Source organism: Ambystoma mexicanum, chromosome 3q (assembly GCF_040938575.1).
Source record: "Ambystoma mexicanum isolate Mex_15411 chromosome 3q, UKY_AmexF1_1, whole genome shotgun sequence".
In the NCBI taxonomy this organism is placed as follows: domain Eukaryota; kingdom Metazoa; phylum Chordata; class Amphibia; order Caudata; family Ambystomatidae; genus Ambystoma; species Ambystoma mexicanum.
Genome location: NC_090926.1, coordinates 866,283,435 through 866,305,983, shown reverse-complemented (window position 1 = coordinate 866,305,983; position 22,549 = coordinate 866,283,435). Strand labels below are relative to the sequence as shown.

General features: G+C 52.2%; 1 protein-coding gene across 1 annotated transcript in view; it reads right to left on the bottom strand.

Annotated features, from left to right (window-relative positions):
- The window catches only part of SUZ12 (SUZ12 polycomb repressive complex 2 subunit), a 1,189,145-nt gene that overhangs the window by 234,271 nt on the left and 932,325 nt on the right, over window positions 1-22,549 (bottom strand). The window contains exon 13 of the mRNA XM_069654958.1: window positions 20,393-20,550. Within this exon, the coding sequence (XP_069511059.1) occupies window positions 20,393-20,550 (158 nt within the window). The remainder of the gene's footprint in view (window positions 1-20,392; window positions 20,551-22,549) is intronic.

Below are 22,549 nucleotides of genomic sequence, written 5' to 3'. Positions count from 1 at the left end.
CAACCAGTGTGTGTAGGGTTTGCTCTGCTGGAGATGCGGGGGAGCCAAAAAACACTGGCAACACCACCAGCTGGTTAAGATGGAAGGATGAAGGTACCTTAGGTTTGAACTTTGGATAATTCTGCAATACAGCCTTGTCCTTGTGGAACGTCAAATCGTTTTTATTTTTTTAAAGAAAATGCCTGCATCTCTCCCACCTGTTTGGCAGAAGTAATTGTCACCAAAAGCTGTCTTCCACAACAGGTGCTTGATGGATGTCTAGTGCATGGGCTCAGAACGTGGTCTTATAAGCCTTGTGAGCAGTACGTTGAGTTCCCAGGCTGGTGTGGGGCGGCGGACTGGAGGGAATGAACGAAACAGTCCTCATAGAAATTCTTTCACTAGCCGATGAGACTAGGGGGAAGGCTTTCCAGAGCACCGGCAGTATCTGGAGATTTCGGCCAGGTGCACTTTAATGGAGGAGGGCGTCAACCCTGACTTCGCTAGCGACTAGAGGTACGGCAGCAGCTTCTTTGGGTTGATGGTCTGGGGATGCAGGTGATGTCTTCTGCACCACACCTGGAAACGCTTCCACTTGATCTTGCAGCATTTTAGAGCGGCCGGCCCCTTGCTTTAGCCAACACATCCTGGCAAGCCTGCAGGAGGGAAAGGGTCCCAAATTCTAGGAACATAGGAGCCAGATCGTCCAATTTAGAGAAGTCCGGTTGTGGTGCAGAACCGTTCCCTGGTTCCTGGACAGGAGCGGCTGGTGCGGAGCAGCCTGATTTGAGTTGTCGGTGAGAGAGCCAGGAGCTCCGAGTAGCAATACTTCCTCGGACACGCAGAGGCCACTAATCAGGCTGCACCGAAATTGTTTGAACGTGTGAGTGGGGTGGGGGTAGCGCACACAGAAATGTCTGCTCCCAGTTCAACGCAAAGGCATGGCAAACTGTCCGGATGAGGAAACCAGCTGGCAAAGGTCTTGCAGTGGCTGTTGTCACATGTGGCCAACAGGTCGACTTCCGGGGTGCCCCACTCCTGAAACAGGTGTAGCTGGTTTTCGTGCAAAACTCCCATTCGTGACAACAGCGCAACTCCCTGCTGAGGGAGTCCGCCAGGGTGTTGTGGATACCCGGTAGATGAAGGGGAATCAAAAACATGGTCTGTTGCAGGGCCCAATGCCAAAGCGCTTGGGCCTCCCTGGAAAGCTGTGTTGCTTGTGGATGTAAAACATTGACGTCGTGTTATCTGTGTAAATCTGGACCACTTTCCCTCAGAGCAGGGGGGGGGAGGAAAGATTTCAGTGCCCAGAATACCGCCCCTAGCTACAAAACATTGGATGTGCTGGGTCTTCTCCGTCACTGACCACAAACCCCTGGTGTGCTGGTCCTGGCAGTGGGCGCCAAAGCCACAGGAGCCTGAGGCTTGTACCCATCTGGCATCCAAGTACATCTGCACTGGTCTATGCATAGTTTGCACTTGGTGACCAATGGGATGCAGGAAGACAACATCCCTAGCAAAGACTTGTAGCTGCGGACTGTGGCCGTCCGGGTTTTTCTGAGGCAATGCACCTTCTGCAGAAGGGCCGTTACACTCTCGTCTGAGGGCCTGGCTCTGCAAGTGCTGGTGTCTAGCAGTGCTCGAGGTACAGTGCCCTCCAATAGGGGCCCAGCTGAGACTTTGGAAAGTTGGAGAAACCCAGTTGTTGAAGACCTATTGTAAATTACTCACTGTAGTGACTAACATACTCCTAGTCCATAGTCCCCTTTCCACCATACTGTATGGGCGTCCCTCGCTAGGGACGAAAACGTAACCTCTCCCACCTGGGAAGATGCGCCTCCCCGACACCGCCCACCAGCACTACTCCTCAGTCCCGGTTGATGCGTCGACAAAATTGCAATTGTCTAATGACAAAGGTTTATTATGGGGAGGATGATGGGATGTATGGAGGGAAAGGGACTATGGACTATGAGTACGTTAGTCACTACAGTAATTTACGACCACTCCTATGTCCCGACCCCATTCTTCCATACTGTATGGGCGATTACAAATGCAGCATCTGACCTGGCGCTGGCATCCAAGCAGTAGTGTTTGTAGAAGACCGAAGGGGTTGCCTACGTAGCCGCTTTGCTGAATGTCTGGCATGGGAAGTGTCTTAGAAAAGCCACAGCCATGGCCTTGGCTCTGATGGTGTGGACATGCATATTTGCTGGCAAAGGCTTGTGCTGCCCCTCATACGCCTCCTTGATGGCCTTAACCATCCACCTTGGCTGCGTATTGTAGCTAGAATACATTTTAGGTTACTTACGATTACCTATAAATCGGTAAGTCAGAAGCTGTTGCAAATACCGAAAGCCTCCCTTGAATTCGTTAAAAAAGGGGCTTTCTGGGTGGCTGCTCCCTCTAAATGGAACGTCTTGCCTGTCGAGTTAAGAAATTGCTCTTCTTTGGAGTGTTTCAGAAAAACAGCAGAAAATGTATCTGTTTAGATAATTCCTGGGTCTGGGCTAGCTGGGTCCTTAGACATTGCCCCTGCCAGCTTCTTTGGCGCCTGTATATCTCCGGGGCACTTTTGGTAGCGCCTTATCAATAATTTAAAGTAAAGTAAATCTTGCTATGGAAGCCTTGGATGCTTGACAGCCTGGTCCCAGAGCGATGTGGACGTTTGACATGTGGTTATAACCTGGTTAAACCAGCCAGTTGTCTTAACCACAGGTTGGAGGATGAACATTTATCACCACCAGAGTTCCTGTAGACCCATATGGCCGCTTGATACGTACGGCAGGTGTCTAACACAAAAACCCAAGTTAGAAGAACTTTGACGACACAGACGCACCTTTATCAACACCTCAACTAGAGACCGACCAGAAAGGAAACCTCAACACCGACCAAAAGACGACCCCAACAAAGCCCAAACCAAACTACACCTCCAAACTCCACTGAAATCTAATAAACGCAAGATCCATGTCAAAACACTCAGATCTTTGACCTACTCAATGACAACGGCATTGACATCCTATTCATCACAGAAATGTGGCTAGACAACTACAAAATCACACTCCAAAGCTGCCTCCCAAATAACTTCAAATGTCTTTAAGTAAACAGGAAAAACAAAAAAGGAGGAGGCATCGCAATAGCATTCAATGGACACCTGAAAATAATAACAGACGAACCTCTCAACATCAATAACTGTGAAACCATGGTCATACACCGATCAGCAAACCCAAAAACCAACATCACATTCATCCTGGTGTACAGACCCCCGAACATCTAATCATCCTGGGGGACTTCAACATCTGGTTTGAGGAAAGTGACGCCAACTCCCCAAACTCACCGATTGGACAACTTACAACCATGAACCTACGACAGCTGGTCAAAGGCGCAACACACTCGGCAGGACACACCCTCGACCAATCTTCCCCATGGAAAAACTGATCACCACGGCATCACCGATAAAAATATTGTGGAGCGACCACCTCATCATCCCATTTGTGATCAAACTACCAACTCAAGTCTGCATCCAAGCCCCCAAACCCACAACCACCACAAAACGAAACTGGAAAGCAGTCAAAGCAAGCAACCTATTCGAACAACTGGCGATGACCAAACCCTCAAATACAGAACTAGAGCTGGCTGACCTAGACGGGAATGCGGAGCTACTACACAAATTGATTGCTGACAATTGATTGGTTTTTCCGGGGCGATCCCATCACCCCATCCAAAAAAAGAGCAATGGCAAAATGGTTCACACCACTACTAAGTACCATGAAAAAGAACAAGAAGATGGAACTGGAATGGAGGAAAGAATACAAACCAGAAAAAAAATACTCTTCCAAAAACAAATCCGTGCATACAAGAAGGAAATACAAAAAGGCAAAGAGAAAGCATTTTGATGACAATCACCAATGCCACCAACACACAAAAAGAAATGTTCAACATTATTAAGGAAATTAGAAATGCACCAGGCTGCGACAACACCCCAAACCCCTCAGAGAAACTTGGCAATGACCGGGCAGACCACTTCAAGAACAAAATCAACAACATCCTACAAAACATACAAAACAGACCAACCACAACACTCAACCAACCTGACCTAACACAGAGCCACAGCACAAACTCTGAATCTACCCAGAAATATCAGCAGAGGCACTCGCCTTGTTGGTGAAATACAGCAAGAAAGGAACAAGTTACTTACCTGTAACTGTTGTTCTCCAGCATGGGTCTGGCATGGATTCAGATGCTCATGAATATTCCCCGTCGTCAGGCTGGGAATCCTCGGTAAAGAAAAAAATCAGTATCAGTTTCGTTTTTGATCTGTCTTTCGTAGTAGTAACCAATCACTGATCTCTGCGTCATACTGACCACAGCCAATGACTGCCCTCTACCTAAGCCCCGCCTCTGGCAGCCATCTTCAGATTTGGTAGCACGTGAAGTGGCAGTATGACCAAGTGAAGAGCCGCAGAGGGGTAGGCGGGAGGGTTCGCATGTGAATCCATGCCAGACCCATGCTGGAGAACAACAGTTACAGGTAAGTAACTTGTTCCTTCTCCAGCACGGGGTCTGGCATGGATTCACATGCTCATGAATATAAGAATAAATAGCAGTACACACATGCACAACCACGGGGGGTGGCAAAAGGCTCAACTTTAAGCAATACAAAAAACTCAACATTAAGCATCGCTTACCTCCTCACCAGGCTCACCTTAAGCAAACAGGTTGCGCAGCACTGCTTGGCCGACCCTGGACACACCCTGGAATCCCGATCGACGCAGTTGAATCTCGTGAAGGTGTGCGTCGACCTCCACGTAGCCGCCCTGCAGATGTCCAGCAGGGGCACACCAGACAAGAACGCTGTAGTAGCAGCGATCGCTCTGGTCGAATGAGCTCTCGGACGGCCTGGCAGCAGTCGGTTAGCCAACCGGTGGCAGTGCATGATGCAGCCGGAGAGCTATCTGGAAATAGAAGACTTCGAGAGAGCCTTCCCTTGATTCACAGGTCCAAAGTTCACGAACAGCTGTGATGTCCTCCGGAAACTCTTCGTGCGGTCCACGTAGAACTTCAGCGCTCTAGCCACATCCAGCGAGTGCAAAGTCCTCTCGGCCGGCGACGAAGGAGACGGGAAGAAAACAGGTAACACCAAGGGCTCGTTAAGATGGAAGTCCGACAGCACCTTGGGCATAAAGGAGGGGTGCGTCCTAAGCACCACCCTCCAGGCATGGAAAGTCAAGTACAGTGCTTTGCAGGATAGGGCCTGGATCTCTCCCACTCGTCGTGCAGACGACCACCACCAGGAATGCAGTCTTCCACGACACAAACTTCATCGGTGCAGAGTGCATCGGCTCGAATGGGGGCCCCATGAGCCTGGTCAGCACCACGTTAAGTTCCCACGCCGGGGCCTTCACCGGCGGGAACGACCGGAAAAGTCCTTTCATAAACTCTTTCACCAGTCGATGGGACCACAGGGACGTCCGTCCTGTGGTTCTGGTATATCTGGAGATCGCCGCCAGATGAATCTTAATGGAGGTATGGGCTAGCCCAGCCTTTGCCAGCGATAGCAGGTACGGCAGCACTTGAGGGGCCGTAATCCGTAGGGGGTTGATCTTCTGTGCTCGGCACTAGATAGACAACCTCTTCCACTTATGACCGTAGCATTTGAGAGTCGAGGACGCCCTGGCCTTTGCAAGAACCTCTCTGCAATCGGCCGGTATATCGTAGCCTCCAAACTCTAGCGCTGCAGGAGCCAAGCCTGCAGGTTCAGCGACGCCGGGTCGTGGTGGAAGATGGCGCCTCCTTCTCTGGAGAGAAGGTCCGCGTCCGCCGACAGCTTGACACTCGTGACACGCGCGCAGCTCCCTGCTGAGCGAGTCGGCGATGGTGTTGCTTTCTCCTGCCAGGTGGAAGGGAACCAGGAACATCCCCTGGGCGACCACCCAGTGCCACAGACCCTGTGCCTCCTTGGATAGGGCTGGGGATCTGGTGCCTCCCTGCTTCCGTATGTAAAACATTGTCGTGGTGTTGTCCGTGAAGATCCTCACCACCTTGCCCTTGAGCGACGGGAGGAACGATTTGAGAGCCCAGAACACGGCTCGGAGTTCCAGGACGTTGATGTGCAGGAGCCTCACCTCCGGGAGCCAGAGGCCTCTTGCGTGGAGATCTCCGGTGTGGGCGCCCCAACCTTCCAGGGAGGAGTCTGTCGTCACCGTCTCCTGGTACGCCGGCGTCTGAAAATCCTTGCCCGCCGTGAGGTGCACTCAAATGCCCCACCACTGAATCGCCCACCGGAACACCTCGTTGAGGGGAACCCTGTCTTCGAAGGTGCCGGTCGCCTGCATCCAACGGGCGTCGAGAAATTCTTGAAGAGGGCGCATCCGTAGTCTGCAGAGGCGCACCAGGTACATGCAAGAGGACATCCCCAGGAGGGACTTGATGGACCTAACCCTGGCCACGTCCGTGGCTAGCAGGCGCTGCACTTTGCCTAGAATGGTCTTCGTCCGTTCTTCCGACGGGGCCACCAGGCGCCTCACTGTATTGAGCTTCGCTCCCAGAAACAGGGCCACTTGCGACAGCACCAGGTGGGACTTTGGGTAGTTTATGGCAAATCCCTAGTCTGTGAGTAGCTGGACGGTCCTCGCAGTGTGTTCGACGGCGAGCTCCCTCGTCCTTGAGCGGATGAGCCAGTCGTCCAGGTAGGGGTAGACGTGAATCCCCTGCAGGCGCAGCCGCGCCGCCACTGGTGCTAGGCACTTGGTAAAGACCCTGGGGGCCGACTTCAATCCGAACGGCAGTGCTCTGAATTGGTAGTGGCGTCCCTGGACGACGAACCTGAGGAGATTTCAGTGACTTTTGAGGATGGGAACGTGGAAGTATGCATCCTCCAGGTCCAACAACGATAGAAAGTCGCCTTCCTCCAGCTGTCCCAGTACGTGCTGAAGGGTGACCATCCTGAACTTTTGTGATCTGGTGTATTTGTTCAAACGACGAAGGTCCAGGATGGGGCGCCAGCCGCCCGTCTTCTTCCTGACGAGGAAGTACCTTGAGTACACCCCGAAGCCTCTTCGGGACAAGCTCCATGGCGCCTTTCCTGAGCATTGCCCGTACTTCCAACAGCAGTTGCGGGACGTGATTTTCCTTCCTGGCCACAGGTGGAACGTGAGGGCACTTCTTCAGGAATTCGATAGAGTGTCCTCTTGCCAGGGTATCCAACACCCAACGGTCGGTGGAGATGGACTTCCACACGCCGACGAAATTCGTCAGCCGGCCTCCCACCGGGGTGCTTTGGTGGGGGCCCCGAGACCACGGCCGGTTCAGTCCTGCTTGGAGGTGGTGGCCTTGCCGCCCTGGCCACCTTGCCGACGGCGGCGAGGCGCTCCCTGCTTGCCGCGACCCCTGTAGGCCTCCTGAGACGAGGAGCGTGCCGCCTGGCGGTAGGACGACGAGCCAACGCTGGATCCCTTGGAGGCACCCTGTCTGCCTCCGGAGCTCCGAAAGGGCCGTCGTTGCTGAAGGGCTCCTAGGGCACGGGCCGTCTCCGTGTCCGTTTTTATGGCTTGGAGGGATTCGTCCACCGCCTCCCCGAACAAGTTGCTGCCGTCGAACGGCATGTCCAAACACCCTGGTCTGGACGTCCTGACGGAAGTCGGTCGCCCGGAGCCAACCCCGTCGTCGTAGGCAAACACCGTTGCCCAGCTGGCGGAACCCGGTATCGGCAATATCGGTTGCCACCGTTATGGCGGGGTCCGACGCCACCTCGCCCTCTTGCAGTATTTCCAGGGCCTCGGACCTCTTGTCGTCCGGCAAGAAGTCCAACATGGGGGCCAGCTTAAACCAGAGCTCCCTGTCGTAACGGGCCACGATCGCCAGGGCGTTGGCCGCTTTGATCGTCGCCGCCGCTGACGAAATGACACGCCGCCCCATGGCGTCCAACTTCTTTCCCTCGCCGTCTGGCGGGGAATTCGACGTCGAGGCTCCTGACCCCGCCGCTTTCTTCTTCACCGCCGCCCAGACGACCGAGTCTGGCGTTGGCTGGGCCCTGAGGCACAGGGGAGCGGTTTCTGGGACCCGGTACTTTTTCTCGTACCGGTCCCGTTTGGCTGGTGCCGTGGAGGTGTTTTTGAGAACCGACAGGCCCTCCTCCGAGATGTCATCGATTAGAGGCACCGCAATGACAGTCTTCCTCTTGGCCTCCCGGCGCTGATAGAGGAAACCTTCCTTTTTCTGCTCCTCCGGGCAGAGCTGGAACAAATCGGACGCCCTGGCGATCATGGCGTGGAATGAGCCAATCTCGTCGGGCGGCAAGGCCCGTGCGACGGGAGACCCGTTCCGTCGCCCTCAGAACTCGTCGTCGAGTCCAACGCACCGTCATCTCCCGACTCGTGTGAGGATGAGGAGGGAACTGTAGGCCTTACGGGGGCGAGCGGAGGAGAGGGTTGGGTCCTCCGTCGTTTGTTCTGAGGACTTCCCGACAGGCCAGGCTGCGGGTCCTCCGGCCTGGGCCCTGGGAATCTCGTCCTTATCTCAGAGCATAAGGACTGGATCGCAGATAAAATGGCCACCGAGCCATCCTGAGGCCTACGTTCCGGCCGCGCCGGAAGGGAATGCTGCTCTTCCTCGCCATCGTCGTCTTCCTCGGTTATCTCCAGAGTATCTTCCTTACGGGGTCGAACCTTCTCGAATTGGACTTCGAGGTTCCTCACGGCCTCGGTCAGTTCCTACTCCGAGGCTGACTCCGAGCTTGAGGAGGCTACCGTGCCCCCCCTCGCTTCTTCCATCATGGCGGCCATGACAATGGGCTGAAAAGAGGATTCCCTCCTTGGCGGCAGGGAAACTCTAGTTCAGGAGGCAGTCTCCGCTGGCGGGGTCTCTGCCGGCTTGGCCAGAGTCTCCGCGATCGCCTCGATAGAGGCTTTTGCCTGCTGGGTAGGGACCTTCACCACCTTAGGTGCGTCCCGGGCCTTCTCCTTCGGGGGAGGGGCGACGCCTCGCTCCCCCTCTTCCGAGATCGGACGGGGCTTCTCCCGAAGCTTACCCGGGGTCTCGGACTTCCTCTTCCCCGAACCGGAGCGCTGGCTCGTGGTTGACGGTGCCGGGGAAGGTGCGCCCTGCCTGGCGACCGAAGAGCCCGACCTTTCGGCGCTCCCGGAGCCAGCGGACTCGCGGCGCTTGGCCTGGTGTTGGACCCCCGTCGCCGGGGTGCCCGCACAGGACTTAGAAGCCCGCTCGGACCCTTTCTTCTTCTTCTCACCCGTTGAGCCCTTCTCCAACCAGCTGGCGAGACGGGATCGACGGTCCCTCATGGTCCGCTCCGACAAGTTCTTGCAGAACTGGCAGTCCTTCTCTACATGAGTCTTGTCCCCATGAAGACAGTAGAGGCATCGCGAATGTTCGTCTTCCTTAAACACATTCTGCAGCCCGCATCCAGGGCAGCTGCGAAACAGCTTGGGTCCGGGCGACAAACTCGCATCCTGGGCCATCTCGAAGTAGGCCGCGAATCTTCTGGAATCCTCCAAGAAGTTGATTTGACGAAATCTTCACCCTTGAGGGGCGTAGGAAAATCCCGCAATGGGTAGCTGTTAACGGGAGTAGAAACGGTGGAGCTTGAGGCTCGATTAACCGAAAAAATGTGAAAATTCACCTGAAAAAGCGCGAAACACGCAGTAAAAGCTCGAGAGCTAAGCACGAGGACTCCCAACACTTGAACGTGCGGTAAAAATCTGAAGATGGCTGCCAGAGGCGGGGCTTAGGTAGAGTGCAGTCATTTGCTGTGGTCAGTATGACGCAGAGATCAGTGATTGGTTACTACTACGAAAGACAAAAACGAAACTGATACTGATTTTTTCTTTACCGAGGATTCCCAGCCGGACGATGGGGAATATTCATTAGCATGTGAATCCATGCCAGACCCCATGCTGGAGAAGGAGGATCACCCATGGATCCCTGCCCTCTACAAATCAATCCTTGCACAAGGAACACCATCAAAATATTACAGAAACCGCCTTAATCCCTCACTAGCAACAGGAACGGTACCAAGAGCCTTCAAATCAGCATATATCAAACTGCTTTTAAAAAACATAAGTGGCGGCGTAGAAGACCTCTTCAACTACAGGCCTATTTCAAACATTCCCTATTCAGCAGAACTCCTTGAAACCTACGTATATAAAATAACCCAAGAACACGTAGAAAAACACCACCTCCTAGACCAAGCACAATTCGGTTTCAGACCCGCAGGAGGAACAGAAACAGCACTACCATCCATCTGGGACGACCTAAAAACGAACGCTGATTCCAACACAATCTCAGCCCTGATTCTGCTCAACTTCTACACTGCCTTCGACACAGTCAGCCATGACACCCTAACCAAAAGACTAGAATACATAGGCATAACGGACATGGCACTACTTTGGACTCAATCTTTCCTAGCAGACAAAACAGAAACCGTATGGATAAAACCCTTCAAATCCACCCCATGAGTTAATGATTGGAGTACCACAAAGGTCCTCACTATCACCAATGTACTTCAACATCTACCAGACTCCAGTAATCAGAATCTTCAAAAAATACAGCATTAAATGCTACAACTATGCAGATGACACTCAAATCATCTACAAAATCACAGTGACTCAAGTCGATCACTCAACCCTAATCGAGGGCCTAAAAGAAGTCTTTAACTGGATGAATGCCAACAACCTGAAAAACAACCCAGGAAAGACAGAAATCATCATATCCAATAACCAAGAGAACACCTACATTCCTTGGCCAGCGGAAATGGGAACCACACCAACATCATCTAAAGTAGTAGAAAATCTGGGAGTACTGAGGGACAACACCCTAACCTTAGAACCACAAATAAATACAATCATCAAGAAATGCTACTTCCTCCTCCTCACGGCAAGAAGAATCCTACCTTTCCTCTCCTTCAACCACAAAACACTCACAATCGTCACCCTCATCATGTCAAGAATCGACTATGCAAACAGCCTCTCTTTCAGGATACCAGAATACCTCCTGAAGAAACTACAACAGATCCAAAATACAGCAGCCAGACTGCTCCTCAAACTATCCAGAAGAGACCACATCACCCCAGCCCTAAAAACACTGCACCGGCTCCCGGTCAAACATCGCATCACCTTTAAAACAATGTGCATAACACACAGGGCAATCAGCGGACAAGGAGATGATTTCCTACAAAAGAAAATTTACAAGCCAACAAGACTCCTCAAATCAAGCAACGAAGTCCGCCTGGAACAAAAACCATACCTTAAGAAAATACTTGGGGGCTCCTCCTTCTCCCACAAAAACCTGGACCATCCCGAAAGAAAAACACTGAAGACCACATACAATTCAGAAAATTACTAAAAACCTGGCTCTTCAAAACCACAGATCCGAACTGAAAAACCATAACAACCGAACGGGAAACGCAAACAAAAGGAGGACTAAACTTAGGACGACCTTGAGCACAGCCAGAACCGACCAGAGGAACCCTAATACAACAATAGAGACAAAGTCTAATAGGACACAAGCGACACCCTTGAGGACAGGAATCAGCATCCCTAGACAACTCCAGCCAACAACCTCACGCGCCCCCATCATTCCGTCCAGATTTCATACTTGTATAGAGTTGTGTGAATGTCCGCAAAGGCCACAAATGAACTAAGTTGTGGACATTCATACAGGCACTGACCGTGTGGACTTAGGTATGAATAAAGGCAGGTGCCACTCCTGGATGCAATTACAAGCGAGGCAGGAACCTGGTACAGCCCTGCTCATTGATGTATTACATGCAGGTGGAGCTGTGTTTGGATGCAGACAGATCTGCTGCGGACCATCGGTAGAAAAACAGAGCAAGACTGATGGCCATCATCTTGAGCAAGTTGATGTGCTCCAGCTGGTCCGGACGAGACCAAACTCCATGGACGCGGTGGTTGTCCAGGGTAGCCCCCATCCTTCTAGGGACGAGTCTGTGGTAATGGTAATCTGTGGTAATGGCCTGCCTACCAGCAGATTGGTGTCTATACCCCACCAGACTAGGTCCTGTTGGAGATGCTGTGGTATGCGGACTGGATCCGCCCAGCGCCCTTCTCCTGATTCAAGGAAGCTGATAAATGAAACTGCAGTCTCCTCATCTTGAGCTTTGTATGCGCACTGCAAGGAGACATGCTGCCATTATTCCCAGCTGGTATTAGTACCACCAGGCTGAGGTTACTGCTCTGCTGAGGAAATGGCCTGTGACCTTGAAAGCTGTGATCTTGTCCTTCAAGGGAAAGATCCTTTCGGTCCCAGAAATGTCAGCGTATGCGTGGGCAGACGCCGTCACTTCTTGAGATTGATAGAAAATCCCAGATCGTATAGTGAGTACATGAGAGCGGAGGCTGTGTGCTGCACTGCTTCCGGGGACCTCGCCCTGACTAGCCAGTAGTTGAGTTATGAATAAATGTGGTGGCCTTGTGCCCCAAGTAGAGCTGCCACTGCGTTGAATATCCTTGTAACAACCCTCGGGCCGAATTGAGCCCAAAGGGTAGAACCCTGCATTGAAAGTGAAAACCCATGATCCTGAACCGTACGAAGGAACGATGGGGGTCTCAAAATCAGGTAAGCATCCTTCAGTTCCAGGGAGCACATCCAGCCTCCCCCGCACAAAGTCTCTGCAATGGAGGCTGGGGTAACCATCTTGAAATTTTGGTGGGGAAGGGAAAGGTTCAAGGAAGAAAGGACTAACTCCTGTCAGGCCAGCCTGGTTCTTTTTGTGTATGGCGAGTTTGAGAAAAGAAGCCCCTGCGTCGCTGTGAAGCTGGAACTTCCTCCACTGCTTGGCTCGCTACGACCGGGCAGATATCCGCCAACAGAGTTTCAGTCCCAATCTGCGGGAGGGGAGGAATGAGGAAACTGAGGAATTGGTAGCCGGAAGACTCAACACTACTGAGAAGATCCACGTGTCCGAGAACCTTGTCTGCCAGGAGTGTACATGAAGGGCAAGCCTGCCCCCCCACCAGAGACTCGTGGATCCGGATAGATGGACCCGTCTCAACAACTTTCCCTCCGAGGCTGGTGCTGAGGCGGTGGACTGGAAAAACCCCTTGTTAGCTACCTTGTGCTGCTTGCACCTGTGCTGGCTTGGGGACCTGTCAGGTTGCCTTGACAGTCTCTCCTGGAAGCCCCTATAGGCTCCAAAGGCCCAATCCTTGTCCGAGCGCTGGTGAGCCTGGCTGTAGGTCTTGGGTGTGGCTTTCGTCAGTATAGATTTGCTGTCTGGGAGCTATTCTTTTTCTTGTCGAGTGCCTCATCTGTTGTCGAGTGGAACAAGTCTCCCCCTCAAATGGCAGGTAAAGTATGCGTTCCTGTACGCCTCCATTATATCCAGGGCCACAATCTCCAGCCAGAACTTTTGATTAACTGCAACTAACAAGGCATCCGCGTTTGCTTGACGCAGGTGGAGTCTGGCATTTGAGTAGACCCTCTTGCCAAACTACTTCAACAGCTTTTCCTCCTTCCCCAGGAGTGTTGCAGCGGATGCTGCTGTGGAAGATTGCGGTTTGGTGATGCCCCTCTGCCTGTACTTGACATCCAGCAGCTTGTTGGTAGGCTGGGCGGAGTGTGGCTAGACCCAGCCCTTTTTGGCTAAGGATTCCATGTCCTTCTTAAGAGGGATGCCATTTCTCAGAGGACAACGAATTGTAAGCACTTCAGCCAGGATCCCTCCTCGGGTTGCTCCGCCTGCGGTTGAGATATGCCTAGACACTCTGCCAGGCTTTAGCTGACGATGGCATGTCCGGGTCTTCATCCTCGTCCGCTGCTGTGTCCTGCAGATCTGGGAGTGCACGAGTAGTGCTGGGCACCAGCAGCTGTGGCGTGCCGACTGGCAGTGCCGGGGGCTGAGACACCGTGAGTGGAAGGGCGTGGGAGTCAGGGGCTGAGCTGGACCCAAGGCAGGGACACCAGATGGAGCTTGCGGCACGACCGAAGGGAGAATGTCCCCGATTACACCCCTGAGGATGGTGCCCATCTGTGGTGAGCTCATAAGGGTGAGTAACTTCTCGAAGAACCGGTCCTCGCAAGCAGGAGGGTTGCCAGAGGTCGTAGGGGTGCCAGAGGGCGTCTTAGGCGGTCCCCGTCACACCAAACTGGGGGATGCGCACCTCCCCTGTGAAGTGGAGGGATAAGACGTGGACCAGGTAACAGGCGTTGTCCAGTCCCATCTGGATGTGTGCTCCCATGCCGGATCTTCGTGCAGATAAGGCGCCGGGTGAACCGCCAGCTTGTCTGGCCTGGCGACCATTTTGTCTTGCTCCGCACCACGTGCCTGAGGCGTGCTGTTTGCTGAGCTGTGTCCAGTCTCGGACTGCATGCTGAATAGCGATGTTTCAGACCTTCCCTGCACTTCAGGCCGCGATCTGGGAGGCAGAGTGCCCTTGGCCATGGTGCCAGTAGTGCTGCGTAGAGGTAGCCCCTTGGGCCTGGGCCCGGTACTAGGGCTAAGCCCCTCGGGTCGATGACCGGTAATAGAGCCTTGCGGCCCCTCAGCAGTGGGACTGGTAGGATCTTGCGACCCCACGTCCTGGTAGCTGGAGTAGCCTCAGTCCCCTTGCCGGTTTTAGGACCTAGGAGGTCTCTCCCGCTTGGGGCTTCCCGGGGAGGAAGTCGCCCTCATGGGGTGCACAGGAGAACAGAGGACCTACCTTTGGCCTGGTATTCCCCTTGACATATGCTTTTACTTCCTCTGGAGGTGTTTTGTCGAAGAGCTCTCTCCAACTGGCCAAATGATTCTACAGCGCGCGCAGGGTCAAGGATTTGCACGCGGAACAGCCGTCCCAGCCGTGGTCTGGGCCAAGGCACCAGAGGCAGAATACGTGGGGGTCAGAAGTCGGGAAGGAATCCTCTCAGGCTGGACACCTGCTGAAACCTGCCGTCAATATACGCCAGGGAGGAGCATGGCACCAGAGGACAGAGTAATACCTGACAAACGGAAGAGAAAAAAAAAAAAACTTACTCCGGGGAAGAGCGCATGGAATTACAAGGCCGGAGGCCTAACCTAGGAGCGCTGGTGAAAGCAGTCCGTTCTCTTCAATGCAGAAATGAGGCCTAGCGCACATCTAAATTTAAAAGGGAAGACAATTTTTCTGGCGAAAAAGGTTCTGTTTCCGTCCCTAGCGAGGAACGCCCATTCAGTATGGAGGAAAGGGGATGGGACGTAGGAGTAAGGACCACGATGACATTAAGAGCTTACAAAAAGTAGGTTGCCTTAGGGGTTTGTATGTATGCTTCTGAATGCAATGCATTTGTTTACAATATAGGGGAGATTCCAGTCCGATGACTGAGAATATTCATGGATGTGAATCTATGAAAGATCCAATGCAGGCGAACAGCATGTTCTTGATGACACCCCTCTCACCCCTTTCCAGCAAGACTTACATCGCTGTGTACGGTTAAGACGGATTTCTGAACTCTGTCCTGGCGGCGCAGTGGTTCAGAAGGCCAACCTAATTACTTGGAACAGGGTAACCTCTGGACAAGCCAGACCAATCGGGGTAGCGATCGCGGCGGTCAAGACTAGGTCTCAAGAGGGGTGAGAGTGACTGAAAGCCCGCAACGAGCACACAAAGCAAGGACACTTACAAATTACTCCAAACTGGTGTTATATTAAAAATATATATACATTTATTCCAAGGCCTTTGCAACAATGACCGTAGCGAGAAGTCACGATAAAACTCTAGTAAACCAACACATACCAAACCAATACAATATGTGTACAAATACAAACGAGTCTAAAGCGTTAGATGCACGAAATGTGTAGTCCACCTAGAAGGGGAGGAAAACAGGCAGTGCGAAATAATGATTAGACCCAGTCCGCCTTCAGAGGCACCTAACTAAAAGGAAGTCCAAGCCCTACGAAGAGTGGAGCCTTGTGCTCAAAAGTACCTGCACACGCTGGTGCCAACGCGAAAAAAGGGGAGTCTCTTTGAGGGAATCAGGCAGTTCAGTTTGGTGCACAAATGAAGAACAGAGTTCCGCGACTCAAGCGCAGCCTCCACTGTGGGCAGAAGCAGAGCGCGAGTACGGAAAGGTGTGCTGTTTGACACAGCGGGGAAAAGCTATGGGCTCTTGCAGGAGGGCGACCAGTTCCTAGCTATGCTACTCACCGGTCCCCGATGCAATCAGACCCAGGCTTCTCTGCGTCAGTTTCAGTGCTGGCAGGTTCAGGGGGAGCAGGGGACGTCTCGTCATCGTGTAGATTCTGCAGCAGCAGAGTTGAGTTAAAGATGTCCCAAACGTAGTGAACCCGCACAGTTTGTTACCACAGCAGGGCAACAGAGCGGCCGTGTGTATCTCATCCAAATGTACACTACTCACTTCAGACCTGGGAATGCCAAGTGTACGAATCGTGTGAGTGTGACAAGGACTCGAAATACAACACAACCTGACGGCGGTTACAGAGCAAGACTCCTGGGTAGGCTGGTCAGTCTGCTGGATGGCCCAGAGACACTTCCGAAGGCTTACGTGCAGGAGATGGTGAAGATGCCGAGAATAGCTGTTCCCGCTATTCCAAGGGTCGAAGTACCAGTACAGGCCTTCTGGTTCGATCAGAGGTAGAAAGGGTTTCACAAGGCGACAGCAGTGCAGAGGAGCAGTCCTTCAGCGGGTCACCAGCGATTCCTCGGTTCAGCCTCGTGGTTGCAGGATACTTGGCTCCTGTATTCCTTTGTTCGTGAGAACTCAGGAGATCGACATGGTAGTGGCGTTTCCAGCCCCCTCTTATCCACGATTCCCTTCGCGCCAAAACGGAGGGGACCCAATGGGAGATCCGCTCATCAAACACTCACACCATATGTGGACTTATCACGGACCATGGTGGTCCCAGGCATTCACACCACACTAGACTCTCTGGCACCCAGGATGTGTATTGGGACCAGACATCCCAGCCCACATCCAGGAGGCACACACAGGGCCTGTAGAAGCCCGCGAAAGCATCTGTGTTTCACAGGAAAGTACATGCCCAAATAAGGAAGGCCCCGGGTCGGCTCGACCTAGGGAAGGTGAAGGGGGCAAGACGGTCAGCGGACAGGACAAAGGAGCCCCGTGGTCTGGCCATTTTGGGAGCCAGGCCACCATTTTGGGCTAAGCGCGAGAAACGCGCTTAGAACGCCAAAAGGAGCTCAAAAACACAAGAAACGATCGGTGCCACCATTCCCGTCCGTGATTCACTTGCACCGATCATTTACAATCCAAACAGAGTATCTAGGGCCTCCCTTTTGAAGGGAGATGGGCCTCTCTGACGTAGGGACACCCGCCGCACGGCTGTGCTCCAGAGCGCTCCAAGGAACACCATATCCTGGGCAGGAGTCGGCTGAGACTTCCACCGCTTGAGGGAGAACCCCAACTGGTGAAGAATGTCCGCCAGTCGTTGTCAGGAGTGCACTGGACCCTCGGGCGAGCTGGCACTCACCAGTCAGTCGTCCAGATAAGGGTATAAGTGGAGGTGGAGGAGACCAGCCACCACATTCATCAGCTTTGTGAACACACTAGCAGCCGAGAGGCAGCACCTTGTACTGGCAGTGGTACGACAATCGCGAACCACAGAAACTTCTGATGCGGCTGGTAAATGGGGATATGAAGGTACGCATCCCTGTGGTCTACGGAACACATTCAGTCCTCTGCGCATAGAGATTCGGCTATGTGCGCAGAAGTAATCATCTTGAAGCGTACGAGCAGTAAAGAGACAGGTTCAGGACTACCCTCAGGCCAGCCCGATTGGGCTTGGGAACTGCAAAAATCCTGCAGTAGTAGCCGGAGCCCCTGTCCGACTGATGAACTGACTCCACTGCCTGCATCTCCAGAAGAGAGGATCTCCCTTAAGAGGGAGAGGGACCCTATCTGAAGGAGGAGAGGAGTTAGAGGGAAAGCAAGAGAAAGACGGAAGCCTGTTGAGACTAAAAGGATCCAAGGACTCTTGAAACAACACTTCCAGCTGTCCTGAATGAAAGCCAGCCAGCGCCCTACAGGTGAACTGTGTTCCTGACCATTACGTTATTGATTTTTGGCGTCTGAGGCGGGAGTGGAGGAGCGGAATAAAACTTGCAATGTCCTCTGCGGTTTCCTCGTGTGGTCGCTGGAAGACCGGACAGGCTGTCGTGCCCCACGGTCTCAAAACCCTTTCAAGCCGGTGAAAGCGCAGGGTTTGAAGTTGATCCTGCCTTAAGAATGAGGGAAGGACTTCTGCCCTGGTTTAGTCAGGAAGGCCAGAGACTTGGCGGTCTGCGTAGAGGTCCTTATTGATCAGATCGTCATCAATGGACGAATGAAAACAATCCGACCACTCAAAAAGGAAGGTCCACGATCCTCTCTTCCACATCAGAGAAGAATTTAGTTGCCTGCAACAACCGCCTCATCTCGACCCCAAGGCACAGCTCTCTGCTGGCTGTATCAATGTAGGAGACTGAAGACTATGAGGTCCTGTGCAACTGTCAGAGCGTCCGCCACACCAGCCTTGAAGGAGGCTTTCCTCTCCCGAGGGAGATCGCGCAGCAACTCCCCCAATCTCCTGCCACAGCCTCTTGTCTGCCGTGGCTAGGAGGGGTTCGCCGTTGGCCTGCCGCAAATGCAGCCCAGATTTAAAGGTAACAACACTTGCTGAAAGTCGCAAGAGCTTTGTCCTCTTTGGAAAGAGAACTCGAGGCGGCCCCTGCAGAGGAGGATGAAGACTATGGTTTAGAATCCAAGATAGCCACTGCAACCACTGAAGAGTGTGGCTTGGGGTGGTAGGCCAGGCAGACTGGCTCCCCATCCAAAAGTCTGTACCGGCTGTCCAATTTCTTGTTCATTTGGGCGTTGGCTCTGGGCTTCTCACAGGCCTTTATAGCCACCTGCAGGACATCCTTTTGGAGGGGAATGACTGAGCTGCTCGTGGCATGCCTGGCCAAAACCTCTGCTAGCACCCCCAACTCCTTGAGGCATGCACAAAAGACCCAATCGGACCCTCTACAATTATAGATAGTTTGGAATCCATGATGCTCATCTGACCATTAGCCCCCTGGAAGGGGCCCTTGCCAATCAGGAAGCTTGGAAAAAGGGCTGTATTGTCTGGAATGAGCCTGCGTTCCGAGCACTCCCATACACGCTCCTCCTTCCCTTCTGCGCCCCCTCCCTACTTAGCACCAGTATAGTGTCCTACACATGTGCCAAGAATGTGTAATTTTAAAACAATATATAAATAAAAATGAACTTATCGTGTTGCACTATAGTTTCCCCAATCCCCGTAATTCTTGATGAAGATGTCACAGCCGTCAACTTTGAAAACTGACTTGGAACACCACAGTGCTGGGCCGTGCAGCAAGGTACGTTTATTTTGTTAATTTAAACAACCAAAACACCATTAGCACCAACGTAAGGACCAACACGGGTGCTAATGGCGATCTACACCTCGGCGGCGGGCTGACCCGTTCCATTACGGCACACGTTAATGGGTCCTCGCTTTACTTGGGCCCCTAACTTAGGTGGCGCGATGATACTGACCGGGTCGGCCCACCTGCCTCTTTGTATGTCACCCCATTATGCACTTGCCAAGTTTCTGCAAGCAGCACTATTACAGGCTACAAGAGTGCAGTGGGGGGGGCGGGGGGGGGGGGGGAGACCCACTTGTTTACAGCAGTTGCTGACCCATTTAATGCCTGCTCCAAACTTGTTTGTAGACTGTTGCTAAAGTAGGCTAACACAGTAATTGCAGGTTCATTAATGTACTGCTGTGCTGCCGATTCCAGCAGCAGAAGCATTGTTCTACCGTGGGCTTGCCATACTGCCCTAAAGGGATGCTCACAGGGTCACCTCAATTACCACCTCATTAGTTATATATGTATTGCACGCCCTAACGGCCCAGACATTGTGGTTGTAGCAGGGCATGGTTGTTGTTTCTGATTTAAAGTGCTAGGTCGTAATTAAACCTGCGTTTTCAGTAGCCCCACGACTTGCATTAGTCTTCAACATGCTCGCTCTACATTGCAGTACCATGTGACCACCTATTGTCCAATAACATGCTGTCCATCCTTTAGTCAACCAGATCCTCCTAACAACTGCCCTTCACACTACGGCAATGTTGTCTTTATTGAAAGTAATGCGTCATGTTATCTGCAGGGCAGGCTGATTGGCTAGGCCTTTCCTGGCTCAGCATACACAGCCATGGTTGTCACTTCACTATAACATCCTCCTCCTTGGACTAGACAGCGGCCCAGAGCAACTAGGGAGCAACATTTTAGGGAGCCGAGAGCAACATGTTGCTCCTGAGCTACACCTTGGGGATGACTGGTCTAGAGGAACAGTGATCTGAAAGCAAGATTAATACACATTTTCAAAAAGAAATCAAGTTACAAAACCTTTACCATATGCAAACAAATTGAAAACTAGCCGCGAAGTACACCAACAATCCACTTACCTGCAAACAAGTATGTGTGTGATGGGGGTTCTTTTGACTGGCCCATTTCGACTGAAAGCAAATCCAGGCTGACGATGAATATCTTGAGGATTTCCTGCATAAGAGCCATCATAACATTCATTGATTGAAACATCTATCCTAGCGCCTTTTGGGTGACACTAAAAAAATGTAAAATGTGTTTGAATATCTTATAGTTATTATCTTAACTTTATCAGAGAATTAATGTTCATAAGAAACCTACAAACATTTCAGCCAAAGCAACATTTTAAAAGCTTACAAATTGAAGTCAAAAACATGCTGGCACACATCTGAGGTAAATCTTACTTTCTCACTGTAGAACAAATTACTTACCTCTTGGTAATGTTCTTTCTGACAGAAGTTCCTGCCACAGATTCCTCATCTATGATATTCATAATCCCAGCGCAGCTGTACTCCAGAAACATTTCCGCTACCACGGAACGCTGCGTCAGGTCCATCCAACACCTCTACATGCTCTGGGGCAGAAATGATATCAGGGCCATTAAGTATCGGCGCTACACCCCATTACCTAATTTCCACCCTTGTCCCCTAGCACTCAGACGCTGAGGGACTGTAGGACCTATGGTGTACTAGCTTCCCAAAATAGGGGCAGGTAGAGAGGGCGATGAGGAATCCATGGCAGGAACATGCATCTCTGTAATGTTCTTTCTGATGGAATACATTTGATCTTCTAATGGATTTTCTTTCCTGCCACAGATTCCTCATTTATGATAGACTCAAAGCAGTATGTAATCTGGAGGAGGGAGGAAAATTATAAATTACTCACCGTAGTGACTATGGTACTCTTAGTCCATAGCCCCCTTTCCTCCATACTGTATGGGCGTCCCTTCCAAGGGACGCGAGACGGAACCTTTTTCACCAGAAAAAACCTTCCCCTTTAAATTTAGAGGCGCGTGGGGGCGAAGCCCAGGAAGCATGTGCTGCCCTAACTCCGCCCTCTGGCGCTACACCTCAGTCCCCATTGACGCGTCGACAATAGATTTAACATTGCCTAATGGCACCAGTATTATTAGGGGGGGGAGGTTGGTGGGACGTATGGAGGAAAGGGCACTATGGACTAAGAGTACATTAGTCACTACAGTGAGTAATTTATAATTACTCTTACGTCCCGTTCCTCCATACTGGATGGGCTATTACAACGGATTGTAGCCCCAGTGTGGAGAGGAGACCCTTCTTAAGCAAATAGGTTCCTGAGAACCGTTTATCCGAAAGCTGCTTCAGATCTATAGCCGGCGTCCAAACAGTAATGCTTGCAGAAAGCCGATGGAGAGGCCCAAGTGGCCGCCCTGCTTATGACTTGCCAAGGGACATTGCGCTGGAATCCGTTGGCCGTTGCCTTGACCCAGACTGTGTGGGCATGCATGTTGGCCGGAAGTGGCTTGTGCTGGCCCTCGTAGGCTTCCTTGATGGCAGAGACCATCCAGCGGGATATGGAGGCCTTAAAAGGCCCGATAGCCTGGTCTTGAGCCTCCAAAAGTGACAAACGGGGTGTCCGACTTGCAGAAGCCCTTGGTCCTGTTCAAGTAGAATTTCAGAACACGCTGAACATCCAGGCAGTGCAGCACTCTTTGTGCTTCATCCTTGGGATCGGGAAAAAACGTAGGAAGGACGATTTCCTCGTAAAGGTGGAAAGCAGACGGAACCTTAGGCAGAAACGCTGTTTGCATCCGCAGGACTACCTTGTCCTTGTGAAAGGTGATATATGGCTCAGAGGCGACCAGCGCCTGGATCTCGCTGACTCTGCGAGCCGAGTTAAGGCTGACTAGTAAGCCCGTCTTGATGGTGACCATCCTGACGTCCACGGATGCCATTGGATCGAATGGTTTGTGTGCGAGTGCGCCCAAGACTATGTTGAGGTCCCACACCGGGTGCGGTCTCTTGATGGGCGGGTAGAGTCTAGCGAGACCTGTCTGATGATTGGATTGGAGGAGGAAAAAATGCCCTCCTCTGAGTTCTTGTAAGCCCAAATGGCTGCAAGGTATGTACAGCAGGTATCCACCTGTACACCAGGATGAACGAGGTGCGCCGAAAAGGAAAGCATGTCGTCCAAGCTGCAAGCCAAGGGGTCAATTCCCTTGGAGTCGGCCCAGTGGCAGAATCTGGTCCATTGTATTGGGC